Raw genomic sequence first — 18,711 nt, 5'->3', positions numbered from 1 at the left:
TGCACAAAGGGCACATAGCCTCAGTAGTAATTTTCACAGAAGTCCACATCCTTAATCATGAGAAAATTACACCCAGTTTAAGGGATATTCTGCAAGGCAACTGACCAGTAACTCTTTGTTAGCACAAAAAGACTGGGACGGGGGCAAACTTCATGGATCAGCTGTTTATTCAGGAGGAAGTTCCATGGAAATTTCATGCAGGAGCCAGGTGAGGGCTCTGGACCCACTTTCCTGGTGGAAAATGAGCCCTTGGCCACAGAGTAAGTTTATGTTTACATAGGTTATACTGAGAGGTATCCTAATTATTGCCAGAAGGTGTCTAATGGAGAGTCTGGGGTCAGTAGTAAGTGGGCAGATGGAGAGTCTGAGGTCAGCAGTCTGTGGACCACATGGAGGGTGTGGCATTAGTGCTCAGTGTTTCTCTCTTTCCCTCAGGGGTCTCATTGTACTGCCAATGAGAAAGGACTTATTTGGGGAAGGGTCAATACTTTGGCTTCTTCCTAGGGACTGCCAGTCTAGGCCTGGATGGATATTTCCTCCCCAGGAAGGAATGTATTGAGAAAGGATCAATGCTATCAATGTATGGCTTTCTTCTTCACTCCCTTTTGCCAGGCCTCACTATTTTGGGGTTTGTCATTTTCCATATCTAATACTGTTCAAAAATCTCAAGGTCATGAAAGACAAGGAATGAATGAGGGACTGCCATAGATTGGAGGAAACTAAGGCAAAAGAAAAACATCGGTGGAAATATTGATGAAATATGAATGAGGGTTGTAGTGTTATTTACTAATGTTTATTAGCTTTTTGACAACTGTACCAGAGTTGTGTGGAATGTTAACAATGGAGAAAGCGGAGTGAAGGGTGTGCAGGAGCTCTGTGCTCTTTGCAACAACTCTGCATATCTAAAGTTATTTCAAAATAAAGTTTTGTTTTTGTTTTTTTAAATATGGATACAAAGGAATGATTATCAAATGCTGGAAACACTAGGACATTTAGCAAGGGGAAGAAGTGTGGCAGTGACTAGATCCCAAAACATCCTGGAAGACAGTTACAGGAGGGATCATCACTGCCATCTTACATGTGGAGAACTAAAGAGTGAAAAGATTGAAAAAAATCATGAACCCAGAAGCAAAAACTAGAATGGCCAGTAGTGTGAGTGGAGCCAAAATAGGGGTCAAAAAGGATAGATGGTGGGAGGCTAATCTTGTGACTCGGCATTAGAGCCCTCACCTAGCGTGTGAGAGGCCCTGGGTTCAATCCTCAGCACCACATAAAAATAAACAAAGCTACCGTGTCCAACTACAACTAATATATATATTAAAAAAAATAAGGAGATGGTGGTAGGGCCAAGAATGGCATTGAGTGGCAAGCTTTTAAGTTTTAGAGTTTCTTCAATGGTAATGGAGGAACCATTGTAAGATGTTAAGTGGCAGAGAGGCATGAAATACTTTCCTCAGATCATGTAGAGGGAGCACAAGATGGACTGGAGAGGGGAGAATGGAAACAAGGATGTTGGCAATGTCAACCTGATTAGGGATAAGGATGAGGGCAGGTCTGAGGAAACGAATTCAAAGTTTTGGAGATAAGATTTGATAGGACTTGGGAGTCCAATTAGATGGGATGACTGAATTGTTTATGGAAGACTCCCAGGGCTGTGGTTTGTGTATAGCAATGCAGTAGAAGGGTTTTAGAGACAAAACAGTTTTGGATCCAACTTGTACTTTTTCCACTTAATAGCTGTAGATGTATTCAATCATTTTGAGCCTGTTTTATATATCTGTAAACAGAGGCAGTCATTCCTCTCTCAGAGTGGCCATGGAAACTAAAAATAGTTCAGGTGGCATATCTATCAGTGCCTGACACTTTCTGATAAATGTTCGTAGTTGCTTTGAATGACACTTTGATGAAATGAATATAGATATGATACTGGTTACTACACTAGAGAAAGTGAATAGAGTTAAGTCTGAGTTAGAAACAGAAAAATATCAGTGACTTAGGGGGTTGAAGCAAGAGTAGTGCAAGTTTGATGTCAGCCTCAGCAACTTAGATACTTGGCAGCTTAGTGAGACTCTGGAGGGGGAGGGTCAGTGGAGATGGGTGATACAGCTGGGTGGTAAAATGTCCCTGTCTTCAAACCTCCCAGTATACCCTTGCAAATAAAGAAAGAAATGAGGAAAAATAACAGTATGACTGTTTTCAGTGACCTGCAGGTATGACTACAAATTCTCAAGGTCATTTCCTTGATAAATGACATTCTTTGCCCTACCACCATCTCCTTCTTGACCCCTGTTTTGGTTCCACTCACACTACTCACCATTCTAGGTTTTTTTTTGCGGGGGGGTTCCTGATCTTTTTCAATCCTTTCACTCCTTGGTCTAGTTCTCCAAATGTAAGATGGCAGTGAAGGTCCCTCCTGTAAACTATCTTCCAGGATGTTTTGGGATCTAGTCACTGCCACACTTCTTCCCCTTGCTAGGGTGCTTTGAGGAGATCCTCTTTTCTTTGAGCCTACTCAAAAGGGACCAACATGATCCTTCTGGGGTCTATGCTGACTCCTACCTTTCCCTGTCAACCAAGAATATTACCCTGGCTCTTCTTCCCAAATGTTTTGATCACAAAGGAGCCCTAGAGACAGAAAATGAATTGAGAGTGACAGCAACTTCTGTGCTAGAGTTACACAAGGTGACACTCAAAAATCCTGAGAATAACAGCCAGTCAATCATAGCTGAGTCCCAGTTTGATGCTTTGTAGAATTCAGGCCAATGTTCTTAGCTACACGGAAGCTAGAGCTTTCTAGCTGCTTTTGTAGGACAGATAGGGTTCATTACTCAGGACCTGGGAGGGGCCTGCACTTTGTCTTACAGTAGCTGTTAGACCAGTATGTTAAAAATTCTACTTCCTGGAGTCTCCACTGGTTCCTTTTTTTTTTTTTTTTGTGCTGAGGATTGAACCCAGGATGCTTAACCACTGAGCTATATCCCCATACCTTTTCTTATGTTTTATTTAGAAACAGGGTCTCGCTGAGTTGCAAAGTACCTCGCTGAGTTCCTGAGGCTGGCTTTGAACTCGTGATCCTCCTGCCTCAGCCTCTGGAGCCCCTGGGATTACAGGCATGTACCATGGCACCTGGTTCCACTGGTTCCATTTTAAAGGAGAGCCTGATGACCTTAGTTTCCTAATATGTCTACTGACACTGGTAAGCAGGCCAGCCTGTGGGTAGCTGCAGGGAGCTAACTGGTGGGTCTCAGCACTCACACTGGGGTCCTGTTTTACAGCATTTTTTGTTGTCTCAGAAAAGTAATTCAGATGGAGGGGCCTCATTTATGTCAGTGGCCCCTGCAAATGTTTTGGTCAATGCAAGTACCAAATCCAGTCTCACCTGAGTAAGAGATCTTTTTCTTCCCACCTCATAGTATAGACAGGTTGTAACTTTGCAGAGAGGCAAAAGTCTACATGACCCAGTCACACAGAACACTTTTCTGCAGGTGGGGAAAACCTTTTTACCGAAGACTAACAGAGAAGTGAGCAAATGAAGGACCAAAAAAGTTTTAATTATAAATAGTCTTACATCTTTTAAGAAATTCAAGTGAGGCAACCCCTTGAAGGAACTTTATAAAAGCACTTGGCTCCCTGTTATATTTGTAGAGTTACCCGAGTATGTGAAATTACAGTCCAAGAAAACAAAGGTACTCCAAAACAGTAATATACAATCCAATGCTGCCATTCATTTCTAATTAATGAAAACATAAATATAAGGGGGGCTGGAGATACCAACAATACTAAGTAGAAGTAGTCAGCCCTACAGGAGTTAAGAATAGAGTCATATCAAAACAAGGAGGGGTATAAAAATAGAGGCAAAGCCTAATTACATGTGTCACCAAGACAGTATTTCAGATAAGTAAAAAGTGGCAGGGAGGGCTTGATTGAAATAGATCATTTGGGATGAGACCTTTGTGGACAATGATTAATTGACATTGTTATGTTCAATACCTTGATGAAAAACCAGTATCTGCATTTTAAATAGAGTTATTGTAAGTCTTTGAAATTGGATTCTTCTGCACTCAGATAAAAGATCATAAGAGACAGAGTGAATTTATTATTATGAGCTGCTGATAAGTTTAACATCATTCCATCTGATAAAACAAAATAAGGTCCTTCCCTCTTAACTCAGGTAAGAGAACGCTGCCTTTCCCAACCCACCAAAAGAGCAGAAGAATAAGGCAGTGGTTCATTTTACTTTGTTTTTATTTCAATGTAACATGCAGTTAAAATAAAAAGAAAAAAAAAGAATTAACAGGATTTATTAGCATTTACAATGCTTTACAAAGAAAAAGGACTTTAAAAACAATTTAGTTCAGACTTAAGAAAAAGCTCTAAACACTTACAATAAATCTATTTCCAAATGTTCAGTTTGGACCAAAATTTAAGATAGCATTTGGTAGATATTCATGTCTGCTGTCTATTTGTAGTATTTTTTTTTTATAACCTCTGATTCTTGGGATATCCAGCCCCCATTTTCCTAACACAGCAGGGAAGACATATACATGTGGCCACTTAAATTAAAGGAAGAAATGGAGTAGGGAGATCCCAGGCTGCAAAAATATATACAAGCATTTACCTTTTCCAGAACTAAACGTTTCTTCCATAAAAATATTAAATAGCCAAGCCCTATAGAACTAGGGCCAGGGCTATATCAAATATACCTATTTTGTATTTTAAAAATATAGGGTAGAAAGCCTTTTGGGTGATATTTATACATTTCACACAATATTTCTAGGTTCCTAAATGAATTATGAAGCATTATGTAGAACCAAAAAAAGCCTATTTTCTTACATCTCTTAATTTAATCTTGTAAATCTCTAGTAAATATTGTAGGTAACTACATTTCAGAATGAGAATTCACCTCAATAGGAAGTCTTTATAGAAGGCTTAATCTTCATGGCCATATATTACCAAAGTTCAGGCTTATATAATGAATGGGTAGTTGGCAGACATTCGCTCTGTAAGACAAAGCAACAGGGTTTTTTTACCCTACCAACAAAAAGGCAGAGAGACCCTACTTTGGAAACGATAGGCTTTTAGAGATCACATTGTATTTCCTAGGGTATGTGGAGTTAAAAAAAAGATAGGGTTGGGGAGAGCCTAAACTCTCCCTTTACATTGACAGTTTCTGGATGAGGCAACCCTTTCACTCAGGCAAGTCTCTGCTTTATGATGGCAGTGTCAAAGAGTACAGATATACAAGTTAAAAATGTTTTTTTTCTTCCAGGATTTAAACAGGAAGAGCAGTTTGGAACATAAAAACATTTTCTTTCCAGGGTCTGCTACTCTCTGTGTATTCTTGGCTTAATGCTACTTGTTCATGCTATGATACTTAACATGCCAAAGTCCTTGTTACAGGAGTTATAAGGCTGTCCTCAGGGTTCAGCTATGATAGGGACTCAGCTGGCTTAGGCTTCATCTCACTGCCCATAAAATCAAATCTATGATGACAGCTATCCTGACACTCTAAGCTAAGCCAAGTTAAATTAAATAACTATAGAAAAGGTGAAAGTGCATCAGTTAGTTACTAACGGAGCAGTCTAAAATAAACTAGTCATGGGGAAAAAAGAAAATTTGCCAAAATTTTTAGGGGTGAAAAGAACATTGTAGATGAGGGATTTCAATTCAATTCAGGATAATATAAAGAATGGAAATGACTACTCCAGAATGTGTCAGAGAAATGATAATTTTGAAGATTTTTAATTCATACAGAGAATACATTTATGTGGTTACTAGATTTTAGCTTCCCTTCTTTTTTAGCCAGTATTATAGTTCTCCCTCCCACATAAAAATATAATTTCAGAGGCTGTTTCATTAACCTGTATTTGAACTAGCAATACTCTAGTTACAACTTGAACTCCTTAGCAATAATTAAATACAATTGAAACTGTTGAAAAACTATAAAGCCTCAAATTATATATAATCATACAAAAATCATCAATAATGGCCTTTGATGAATTCAGCAAAATTAATTCCAATTCCAGATTATTTTTTAAAAATAAAAGTGAAGGAACCACAGTGTTAATATAATATTCTTTGTTTAGTATTTGCAAGGCAATTAAAACAATCAAACTTCCAATTGAAGAGAGGTATGAAATCATTTGCCATCTGGAACCAACTTTTCCCTGAATTCAAAAGACACAACTGCTTTGTAGAGAGATGCCAGAGTCTTATATTACTTCCATGAATAACATCAAAATATAATGCATGTATTCATGCTCCAGAAAGGAAGAACAGTCAGGCCAGGCTGAAATGGGAGGGAGAGCACAAGCTAGAAGTCTGCTCACGTGCCCAGAAACTGGGCTAAGCTTGCACTTTTATTAAATACCTTTCAGCAAGAGGCTTAATAGGAAGATCTTGTATATTGCAGTTACCATGAGACTTCCCTGCATATTTGCAGAATCTCTCTAAAAGTAAAAAACCTACTCCCAAGTGAGACTTTTGACATACACACAAAACTGTTAAGGAAACAATCTAGCGGAGTAAGACAAGGCAGATTTCATTGCTGTGTTAAATCTCATGTTAAGTAAGGTTGTGACTAATCATTTATAGATCTGATCTCTGGAAATGTTGAATAGAAATCCAGAATCACTGGGAGATAAATCTCAATGATAACATTAATTTACTTACACTCAGATAACTTTCTAAACAGTCACAGTCCAATTTTACAACAAGATGTGCAACAGGCAGGAAATGGACAAACACTGCAAGTAAGTTCTTGTCCTTCAGTGGTACAAGGTCTCAGAAGTTATTCTTGTCCAAATCCTTCTGTTTCTTCAATGGCAAACAACAGCTTTTCCTTTAGTTGCTCGTAGCTTTTGTAGGGTGGAAGGTCCAGGCGGTTAAAACTAAAAAAATGTAAAATTGTTAGTTTGAGAAAAGGATAAAAATGTTATGTATAGGGCTGGGATTGTGGCTCAATGGTACAGCGCTCATCTACCATATATGAGACCCTGAGTTCGATCCTTAGCACCACATAAAAATAAATAAAACATTGTGTCCAACTACAACTAAAAAAAAAAAAAAAACCCCCCAAAAAACAACAAAACTTATGTATAACCAGGTGCTATGGGACACACCTATGAGAGCGTGTAGTAATTCCCAAATACATGGAAGGCTAAGGCCAGAGGATTGAAAGTTCAAGGCCAGCCTAGGTACCTCAGCAAGAACCTTTCTCAAAATAAACATACAAAGGAATGGGGATGAAGTTCAATGGTAGAGTACCTCTGGGTTCAAGCCCAGTACTGTAACAACAACAACACAAATGCTGGCAAGGATGTGGAGAAAGGGAAATTTTCATATACTGTAGGTGGGAATGTAAAAAAACTAGAAATGTAACTACCATATGACCCAGAAATCCCACTATTGGACACATATCCAAAGGAATTGAAATCAGTATGTCAGAGACATCTATACTTGCTGTTTATTGCAGCACTATTCACAATAGGCTGCATGGAATCAACCTAGGTGTCTATCCATAGATGAATGCATAAAATGCAGTATAGGTACATAATGGAATATTATTCAGCCATAAAAAGAATAAAATTCTAGGGCTGGGGATGTGGCTCAAGAGGTACCACGCTCGCCTGGCATGCGCGGGGCGCTGGGTTTGATCCTCAACATCACATAAAAATGAAAAATAAAGATATTGTGTCCATGGGCTGAGGATGTGGCTCAGTCGGTAGCGCGCTCGCCTGGCATGCGTGCGGCCCAGGTTCAATCCTCAGCACCACATACAAACAGGGATGTTGTGTCCACTGAAAACTAAAAAATAAATATTCTCTCTCTCTTTAAAAATAAATAAATAAATAAATAAGTTGTTTCAGGCCACCTTGAGGATGTAGCTGGGTTTAATCCCCAATACCAAAAAAATAAAATAAAATAAAGATAATGTGTCCACCTTAAACAAACTAAAATATAAATATTAAAAAATAAAAAATAAAATTCTGTCATTTGCAGCAACATGGATGGAACTAGAGGACATTATATTAAGTAAAATAAGACACAGAAAGACAAATATTTCATGTTCTTATATGTGGAAGCTAAAAAGCTGATTTCAAAGAAATAGAGACTTCGAGAGCCTTGTGGAAGGGTGTGGGCAAGGAAGGAAGGAATGGGGAAAGGGTGGTTAAAAGGTATAGGAGTAAATTTGGGTAAGAATGTTCTATAGCACAGCAGGATAACTATGATTGATAACAAGCGATTGACTATTTCAAAACAGCTAGAAGAAAGGATTTTGAATGTTCCCAACACAAAGAAATGATAAATGAGGTGATACATTTGCCAATTACCCTGACTTGTTCATTACAGATTATACATATATATTGAAATGTCACATAAATATGTACAAATATTATGTGCCAATCAAAAATATAGCTGGGGGGCTGGGGCTCACTGGTAGAGCGCTTTCCTAGCATGGGTGAGGCACTGGGTTTGATCCTCAGCATCACATAAAAAATAAATATAATAAATAAAAGTTATAAAAAATATATATATAATTATATATGTTATATATCTGGGAGGCTGAGGCTGGAGGATCACGAGTTCAAAGCCAGCCTCAGGAACTTAGCAAGACCATCTCAAAAATAAAAAAACAAAAAGGGCTGGGAATGCAGGGCACGGTGGTACATGCCTATAATCCCAGTGGCTTGCGTGGCTGAGATAGGAGGATTGTGAGTTCAAAGCCAGCCTTGTGAGTTCAAAGGCAAAAGTGAGACACTAGTCAATTCAGTGAGACCCTGTCTCTAAATAAAATACAAATAAGCTGGACATGTGGCTCAGTGGTTGGGTGCCCCTGAGTTCAATCTCTGGTACCCACCCCCCAAAAAAGGGCTGAGAAGTGATTCAGTGATTAAGCGTCTCTGGTTCAATACCTGGTACTAGACAGATAGATAGACAGATAGATAGATAGATAGATAGATAGATTAGGGATGTAGCTCAGCAGTGCAGCACTTGCCCTAGTATGTGCAAGACTCTGGGTTTGATCCCCAGCACTGTTAAATAAACAAAAGAAAATTCTGACACATGCTACAACATGGATGAACCTTATAGGCATTATTTTAAGTGAAACAAGACAGTCACAAAAGAACATAAGTATGATTCCACACTTATAAAGTACTTAAATTAGTCAAAAATCCTAGAAACAGAAAGTAGAATGATGGTCGCCAGGAACTGGGGAGGGAGTAGTTACCATTCAGTAAGTGCTATCATCATTGGTGGTGACACCTGCACAACTGTAAGAATGTACTTAATGCCAGAGAACTGTTTATACTGAAAAATGATTAAAAGTAATAAATAGGGCTGGGGTTGTGGCTCAGTGGTAGAGTGCTTGCCTAGCATGCACAAGGCACTTGGGTTCAATCCTCAGCACCACATAAATGTAAAATAAAGATGTTGTGTACACCGAAAAAACTAAAAAATATTTTTAAAAAAAGTGATAAATAATTTTATGTTAATGTTTTACAATAAAAAACTAACTAGCTAATAAAAAGAAATGAAATACTAACCCATACCGCAACATGGATAAATCTTGAAAACATTATGCTAAATGAAAGAAGCCAGAAACAGGGGCTGGGGATGTGGCTCAACCGGTGGCGCACTCGCAGCATGCGCAGGGCGCTGGGTTCAATCCTCAACACCACATAAAAATAAAAAATACATTGTGTCCACATAAAACTAAAAAAATAAATATTAAAAAAAGAAGCCAGAAACAGAAGGCTACATATTATGATTCCATTTATATAAAATTTCAGAGTGGGAAAACCACAAAGACAGAAAAAGTAGAATAGTGGTTACCAAGGGTTGCATGAGGAGCAAATAGGGAGTGTCTACTGATGGGTACAGGGTTTCTTTGTGGCATCAAAAAAATGTTCTGCAATTAGATAGTGGTGATGATTACACAACCTTCTGAAAAGACTGAAAAACCACTGACCTACACGCTTATTTAAGAGAGCAAATTTTATGATATGTGAATTATTATCAATAAAGTTTTCATTTAAAAAAACAACTTGGGCTGGGGGGTATAGGTCAGTAGTTGAGTGCTTGTCTAACATACATGAGGCACAGGTTCAATCCCTAGTACTGCAAAAAATTAAAAACTACTGCTCGCATATGTGTATTAAAACATAAAGGAACAGATAATAAAATATCAAAAAGGTACTGGGCATGGTAGTGTACACCAGTAATATCAGTGATTTGGAGGCTGAGGCAGGGGGATCTTAAATTTGAGGACAGCCTCAGCAATTTACCAAGACCCTTTCTTAAAAAAGGGCTATGATGTGGGTCAGTGGTTAAGCTTCCCTGGTACCAAACCAAACCGAAAACAGCAAAAAGGTTAGATGGCAAAAAGAAAAAAATATCCATCAAGGTCTATATATATGACTACTAGAGATAATGTCCCACAAAATAGTACTTCAAGTTCAAATATATTTTCCTGTCTTCAGAGAGAAATTAAAAGTATACTAAATACCAAATTTAAAAAAATTGGAGGCGGGGAAAGGGATTGATGGTAAATATGATAACAGATCATTCTGAGGTGAATGAAATGCTCTAAAACTAGAATGGTTAATTTTATGGTACATAAATTATGCCTCAGTAAAGCTGTTAAATAATTTAATACCATGGGGAAAGTTCTTCTGTTTCATTTTTAACAGGTTTCATTCTTTCTTTCTGGTAGTGATGGGGATCGAACCCAGGAGTGCTCTACCACTGAGCTACATAACCAGTCCTTTTTATCGTTTTCTTTTTGGTATGGGGGATTGAACTCAGGGGTATTTAACCACTGAGCCACATCCCCAGCCTTTTTTATATTTTATTTAGAGACAGGGTCTCACTAAGTTGCTTAGGGCCTCATTAAATTGCTGAGACTGGCTTTGAACCTACGATCTTCCTGCCTCAGCCTCCTGAGCTGCTGGGATTACAGGCCTGCACCACCACACCCAGCCCTTTTTTATTTTATCTCGAGACATAGTCTCATTAAATTGCCTAGGCTGGCTTTGAACTTGGAATCTTTCTCCTTCAGCCTCCCAGATAGTTGGGACTACAGGTGTGTGCCATTTTAGAACTGGTTAGGTTCTAAATAGCTATAGGATGCTGGAAAAAAAAGGCTTGTTTTTCTATTCTTTCTGATTTTGCTTACCAGGTATGACTTCTGGGTAACCAATTTTCTTTCCCAACTTTTTCAATGCAGAATTTCTGTGGTCCATTGCTTCCTAAAACAATAAAATCATAAACAGTTTTTCAGAAGTTCTCAATTGTGTGTCCCAATCCAATAGCAACAGAATTACCAGGTTGGAATCACAAATCCACAGGCCCTACCCCTAAACTACGGAATCAGAAACTCTATGGGTGGGGCTCTGTAGTGTTTTAATCACTTCCAGTGATTCTAGTGAGTGCTAAAATTTGAGAATGATTTTGCTAATGTATGTCAAAGAGAAAACGCAGTCTTATTGAGTATTTCTTAACCAGAATAACAATGTTATGTATAAGAAGCTTAATTTAAAAAAAAAAAAGCTCCTAAAAAAATTTTTTAGGAGCTTTAGCTACAATAAGGAAACTACAACCTACTTTCTAGTACAAGAAAACTTGATTTAAATACAGAATTGTTGGGGCTGGGGATGTGGCTCAAGCGGTAGCGCGCTCGCCTGGTAGGCGTGTGGCCCGGGTTCGATCCTCAGCACCACATACAAAACAAAGATGTTGTGTCCGTCAAAAAAAAATTAAAAAAAAAATTAAAATATTAAAAAATTCTCTCTCACTCTTAAAAAAATAAAAAAATAAATACAGAATTGTTAAAACTTTATGCACGCACACATACCAACTCATTTTCTTTTCTTTTTTTTTTTCCCCTGTGTGGTGCTGGGGATCGAACCTAGGACCTCCTGCTTGCTAGGCAAGCACTCTACCAATGACCCACATCTCTAGCCCCAAACATATTAATTCTTGCCTGTCATCTACCTTCTGCTAGAAATAGCTATGACTGGTGATTATAAAATACTGCCTTAACAAAGGTCACTATTGCTCCCTTGGAAGAAACATTTACTAATGATCAAAATGGTAGAACCACTTAACTTTTTTAATTAGAAGTAGCCAGGCACATTAAATATTATGAAATGTGTGGGAGAGTCATGCACAAGAATTTTCTCATGTCTCACTGACTAAATCTAGTATAGATATACATTTGTAGTACCTTTATATTAAATAACAATAAGTTGTTTCCACAAGTAGTTATGTGAAAGGCCATTATGAAAAAGTACAGGGAACCCAGGAGTGGTGACATACTCCTGTAATCCCAGAGGCTCGGGAGGCTGAGACAGGAGGATCACGAGTTTAAAGCCAGCCTCAGCAAAAAGTGAGGCGCTAAACAACTCAGTGAGACCCTGAGTACCCTCCCCCCACCCCAAAAAGCAGATGCAGACACATGCCATGTTTTGTATCTTATTTAGAGACAGGATCTCACTGAGTTGTTTAGCACCCCGCCATTGCTGAGACTGGCTTTGAAGTCAAGATTCTCTTGCCTCAGCTTCCCGAGCCACTGAGATTACAGGCATGTGCCACTGGCAACTCTGGCTCATTCTTTAAGTTGGCCTCCAGGCTATTTCTGTCTCATCCTTACATACAGATGTTTTTAAGCAACAGCACTCTATTATTTTCTATATTCTATTTAAAAAAAAAAAAAAATATATATATATATATATATATATATTTTGGGGCTAGGGTTTGGCTCAGTGGTAGAGAACTTGCCTCAAATGTATGAGGCACTGGGTTTCATCCTTGGCACCACATAAAAATAAACAAACAAAATAAAGGTATTGTGTCCACTTACAACCAAAAAAAAAAAAATACATATATATATTTTGGTTGTAGTTGGACACAATACCTTTATTTTATGTGGTGCTGAGGATCGAACCCAGCACCTTGCACGTGCTAGGTGAGCGCTCTACCGCTGAGCTACAACCTCAGCCTCTATATTCTATTTTTGTATAAGGCTATTTATTCTCTCAGATCAAAATGTCATTGTTCTGTTGTTTTAACTTTCCCTCTTCTCTTACCTCTAACTCATACATTATTATTACCTGAAAAAAATGCTCTCTGGAATTTTCTACTCAGTTATCTGGCAGTAGTCACCTTAAACTCAGCAGATTCTAAACCACTCATCATCCTTCTACAACATCTCTAACTATGTTCTTTACACTTCACAGCTTCTCCATTTCCCTACATTATTCTTTTTATACCTTAAAATCTAGCTCTGTTTCTACTTTTGAAACTTCTCTAGCATTTATTCTTTCCCTTGTATTTCCACTTCAGTCTCCTAAGATCAGGTTCCCATTATTGCTGCAATAAGTTCCTCATATCCTTCAGGGTCTCCCCATCTTTGAGTATTACTAGGATTTAATCCAGGGTTGCTCTGCCACTGATCCACACACACAGTCCTTTTTTATTTTGAGACAGGAACTCACTAACTTGCTAAGGCTGACTTTGAATTTATGGTTCTTCTGCCTCAGCATCCCAAGTAGTTGGGATTACAGGCATGTGCCACAGTATCCAGCCCCATCTTTTAACATGCTATTTATCTTATTATCAAATCTTCCTAAAATGCAGCCTCTACAAGTTTTCCTTTTCAAAATGCTTCCATAGCTTCCAGTATCTTCCAGGTAATATCCAAATTCTTTTGGTATGATTAAAACATCTTTGTTAAACTGATTTCACACTTTAAAATCACCTGCTTAGTTTGCTAATTCTGACTAAGCTGAAGCAGTCTTAGAGATCACTTACGTGTGCAGCCTTCTGGGGTACTTAGCATAATGCTCACATTCACTTAAATAACCACAAAATAATTAAAATATGACCTATATCTCAAACAATTCCCAGTCTATTAGAAAAGTGGTTTCAAACAAAATGGGAAACTATTGGGAAGGCATTAGGGAAGTAATAACCCACTATGGTACAATGATCTTCTCACATCATTAAACAATATTATATGACCAGTAATATTTCTCATTTCAGAGAAACTAAGATGTTTGCCAAATGACTGACTGAACAAAGTTCACATACAGAAGATGGATATCCTAAGTAAAGACTACAAAATGATTTAGAAGTTTACACAATCCAGGTTAAATTGTGGCTAGTTGAAAAAAAATGGTTATACTTGTCTTTTTATTTCTGATACCTTACATAGACACTTACCTAACAGCAGTGTGATAATGATTTTCTGTATAGGAGAGAAGTACCTGGTATACATACCCATGAGGTCAGCAAATCCTCCTACTGGCAATCGGCAAGTTCCAGTGACAAATTGCAGAAGTCTCATTCTCTTCTCATTATCAATTTCCTTAACAAACTGTTAAGATTATATTTAAAGAGATATATAGGACATGTTACATTTGGCTCACTGCACATGAAAGGAAAATCATTTCAAATCTTAAATGAGCTGGGCATGGTGCTACATGCCTATAATCCTAGTGACATGGGAGGCTGAGGGAGGAGGATCATGAGTTGAAGGCCAGCCTCAGCAACTTAGCAAGACCCTGTCTCAAAATAAAAAGGGCTGGGGATATGGCTCAGGGGTTAAGTGCCCCTGGGTTCAATCCCCGGTACAAAACCAAAACAAACAAACCCCCACACAAATATTAAATGAACCTTCCCTCCCTCCCTCCCTCCCTCCCTCCCTCCCTTATTTATTTTTGTAGTAGTAGATGAACAGAATGCCTTTATTTTGTTTATTTTTATGTGGTGCTGAGGATCAAACCCAGTGCCTCACGCATGCTAGGCAAATGCTCTGCCGCTGAGCTACAGCCCCAGCCCTAAAGGGGGCATTTTCGTGTTTATCGAAGCTTACCACCTTCCCCTAAATCAATCTCAGGACAACATGTCTATAAAAAGAAGCATGCTCGGGGCCTAAGAGCTCCCTATTCATGCAGTTGGAAGATGAGCTCTTTTAGGAAGTCCCTGCTTCCCCCCTCCTAGATCTGCCTAGCCTATCTATACAGTTATATAGGACATGGAGCTTCAGTCTATATGGACTTTTTTGGTAATATAAACCAATCAAGCTCACGGAATTCTGATCCAGATAGAATCCAATGACTTCCTTTCCTTGATGTTTTTTAAATGTTCATGTACCTATATGTAGTATTATGTGCCTACAACTTTTTTTTTTGTACCAGGGATGCTTAACCACTGAGCCACATCCCCAGCCCTTTTATTTTGAGACAGAACCTCACTAAATTGTTGAGGCTAGCTTTGAACTAATGATCCTCCTGTCTCAGCCTCCCAAGCTGCTAGGGTTATAATTTGCACCACTGTGCCTGGCTACTTCCTTTAATTCTTACTCAAAACATTAGGTTTTTGGATACTGTTTCTAGCATGGGTCAATTTTTTTTTTTGGGGGGGGTGTTAGATTTATAGGGTTTAATAATAGTCCATTATAAATATAGAGCACATTTTATTTATCCATCTATTGACAGGCATATGGGTTAATTTCACCTTTTGGTGATCTTAAATAATATTGTTACGAACATGTATGTGGCAGTATCTGAGTCTTTCCTTTTTGGAGTGGAATTACTGAATCATATATTAATTCTATGTTTAACTTTTTTATAAACTGCCAAACTGTTTTCCATATTGGTGCATTATTACTCTCATCAAGACTGGAAAGTTTCAATTGCTCAGATCCTCACAAATTACCCCCAACCCTTGATAAAACTAATGAGTATGAAGTGGTATCTCATTGTGGTTTTGACTCCACTTTCTTAATGACCAATGACATTGAACATCTTTTCATGTTATTATAGCAGACATTTTTTTTTGAAAGACACCATTATGATTTTAAACCAGGTCTCTTAAATTTTGCCACCTGAACACCTTAATGAAGTATGAATAATGAAAACCATACTGACAGTTTTACACTATTCCAAACAGCATTTAAATCAAATGTGAATCTAATTTACGGGAATTGTCTTATAATCTGGGCAAATGTGTAAGGTATATATGTTGGTTACTTAGTCTTAAAAAGAATGGTGATAAAAGGCTAGAGGACACATGTCTATAATCCTAATGATTCAGGAGGCTGAGGCAGGAGGATTGCAGCAAGTTCAGGGTTAGCCTAGAAAACTTAATCTTAATGTTTCAAAATAGGGATATGGCTCAGTGATAGAGCACCTCTGGGTTCAAACCTCAAACCCCAGTATGAATATGATAGTTGTTCAAATCTATAATCTGTGATTTTTTTTTTTTCCTTTACTGGAGATTTAATCCTAGGGCACTTTACCACTGAATTATTTATTTTGAGGCAGGGTCTTGGTAAATTGTAGAGGTTGGCTCAAATTTGCAATCCTCCTGTCTCAATCCCTAGGATTATAGGTGTGCACCCCATGCTCAGCTATACTTATTTACTATAACATGGTATTATAATGCATAGGATGGACTGAGGGGACTGCACACATTGGTATATTTTGTTCTTTTACTCGTTGTGGTAAATTTGAAGGAATTTCATGCTGTGGTTACCAACTGAAACAAATTTAGAAACAAACCTGCCAAAACCACATGATTTGTTTGCTTGTCCTAGTGTAATGACGGTAGATTGCATGTCTTTGCCAGTCATTTAAATCAATCTCTTGCATTCCACATAAAAGGACCTTTAGGGATGAAAAAGACAAATTGTTTCTTTAGGTGACTTTATAAAAAAATGATTGACATAAGAAAAGATAATATTAATAAAAACATTAACAGCAGGTATAAACTGTACGTCAAGAATTGTATCTATGACCTAGGAAAGCAAGTTTCACGTATGGTTCCATATATACATATATTCAAGGAATATCTACTCAAGTGTAAAGAAGTATTAATGTAACACTTTTTTTTAAAATAATGATCTTTCATTTTTGGATAAATTATGATTTTTCTTTTTTTTAATTTTACATTTATTTAGTCTCATTTGGTATACATGACAGCAGAATGCATTTCAATTCATAGTACACATATAGAGCACAATTTTTCATGTCTCTGGTTGTACATAAAATAGAATCACACCCATTCGTGTGTTCATACATGTACTTATGGTAGGTGAAGTCCATCTCATTCCACTATCTTTCCAATACCTGTGTCCCCTCTATAAATTTTGATTTTTTTAACCATTGAGGATGTTTCAAAACATCATACCAGCAGAAAAAATACTACTGCCACTGAAAAGATGGAAAAGTGAATTTAAAGTAGACACCTGAAGTTATTATTTACTAGCATGATTCAAGGGAATGAAGAAAAATTCATTACCTCTAATTCCTTTGCATCAAAGTATTGCAAATACTGCTGAGGAAGAATTTCATTAAAACCCTCAAAGAAAGCTTGTGTCTGTTCTTCAACACCTCGAGATAACCGCCACTCAGCTACCATTCTGGCAAATAAATATGAAAAAGCTATCAGGAAATTTACATTTTACCTTTAAATTCTAGTATAAAGTTAAACATTTTAAACTTTATTATTATGAAAAACCTGAAACATAAATGTAGAGTATAATGAACCCCTTTGTAAACATATCCAAGCTTTATCACAATGCCTATCTTATATCATCTATGCCATTAGCTCATACATTAGAGTAATTTCCTTTGAAAAAATGTTTCAAGCATGAAGTTTCTTAAAAGCATAACCACACCATTATCACAACAAAAAAGAGAATGATATTTCTTTAATGTCAAATATTCAGGGGCTGAAAAGCTGTCCCGGGACTCCCCAGCTATATAACTTGAGGTGTTGGTGTTTCCTCTTATCTGGTGATGTACTTTCTTCTTTTTCTCACCTATCACTTTTGCTTTTGCTCTTGATTCCATATAATTACTCAAATAAATGCCATCTTATATAAAAAAAAGTGTCTTTACTGTCTATCAGATCCAATCTGCCAAATCCAGCAGCTGTACACATAACACTTTAGCGTTACAAGGTATTATGAAATTTATAATATATGCATAAATATAACAACAACAGAACAAGGACTGGAATGAAATAAGTATAATTATAGTCTTATGAGCTTCTTATATTGTAGAAGAGGTGCTATAATATAAATTTTAGGTAAATAGAGACAAGTTAAGAATGCATATTATTGTAATCATTATTGTCATCACCAAAAAAGTTAAGTTTAACTAAAATGCCAGCAGAATAGATTAAAAACCAATAATAATTGATCTATCAACTCAAAGAAGATAGGAAAGGAGAACAGACTTTAGGAAACAAACAAATAGCAAGGTGAGACTTGCAAATAGCAAAACTTAACCATTATATATAAAAATAATAAAACCATAAAAATAATAAGACCTAGGAATACACTGCTTTCAAGAAACAAATTTAGATATAAAGATACAGATAGAATGTAAATGGCTGTATGACAATATACTATGTAAATATACTCATCACAGGAAAGCTGGAGTGGATGTTATGGTTTTGATACAGGACAATCTGAGGTAAAATTATAGGATTATGAGAGCTGTGACTTAATCACTCCATATTAGTTTCAATGTAATAACTGGGTGGTGACTGTAGGTAAATGGGGCATGGCTGGAGGAGATGGGTCACTGTGGGGCATGCCCTGGAAAGATTCAACTTCCTTGTGATCCCTTTCCCTTTCTCTCTCTACTTTCTAGACAGCCATGAATAGTACTCCTCCATGTGCACTCCGCTATGATG

General features: G+C 37.4%; 1 protein-coding gene across 3 annotated transcripts in view; it reads right to left on the bottom strand.

Annotated features, from left to right (window-relative positions):
* Positions 1-3,530: 3,530 nt before the first annotated feature.
* Positions 3,531-18,711, bottom strand: part of Itch (itchy E3 ubiquitin protein ligase) — a 123,873-nt gene continuing 108,692 nt past the window's right edge. For all 3 annotated transcript variants that reach the window (XM_058575452.1, XM_046433362.2, XM_046433361.2), the window contains 5 exons: positions 17,308-17,428; positions 16,569-16,673; positions 14,284-14,380; positions 11,180-11,252; positions 3,531-6,890 (listed from right to left, as the gene is read on the bottom strand). In XM_058575452.1, the coding sequence (XP_058431435.1) occupies positions 6,791-6,890; positions 11,180-11,252; positions 14,284-14,380; positions 16,569-16,673; positions 17,308-17,428 (496 nt within the window). In that variant the 3' untranslated portion in view covers positions 3,531-6,790. The remainder of the gene's footprint in view (positions 6,891-11,179; positions 11,253-14,283; positions 14,381-16,568; positions 16,674-17,307; positions 17,429-18,711) is intronic.

This window comes from Marmota monax, unplaced genomic scaffold (assembly GCF_021218885.2).
Source record: "Marmota monax isolate L192 unplaced genomic scaffold, Marmota_monax_Labrador192_F-V1.1 WCK01_AAM20220418_F8-fsc00014, whole genome shotgun sequence".
Classification (NCBI taxonomy): domain Eukaryota; kingdom Metazoa; phylum Chordata; class Mammalia; order Rodentia; family Sciuridae; genus Marmota; species Marmota monax.
This window is presented reverse-complemented; position numbering and strand designations above follow the sequence as displayed.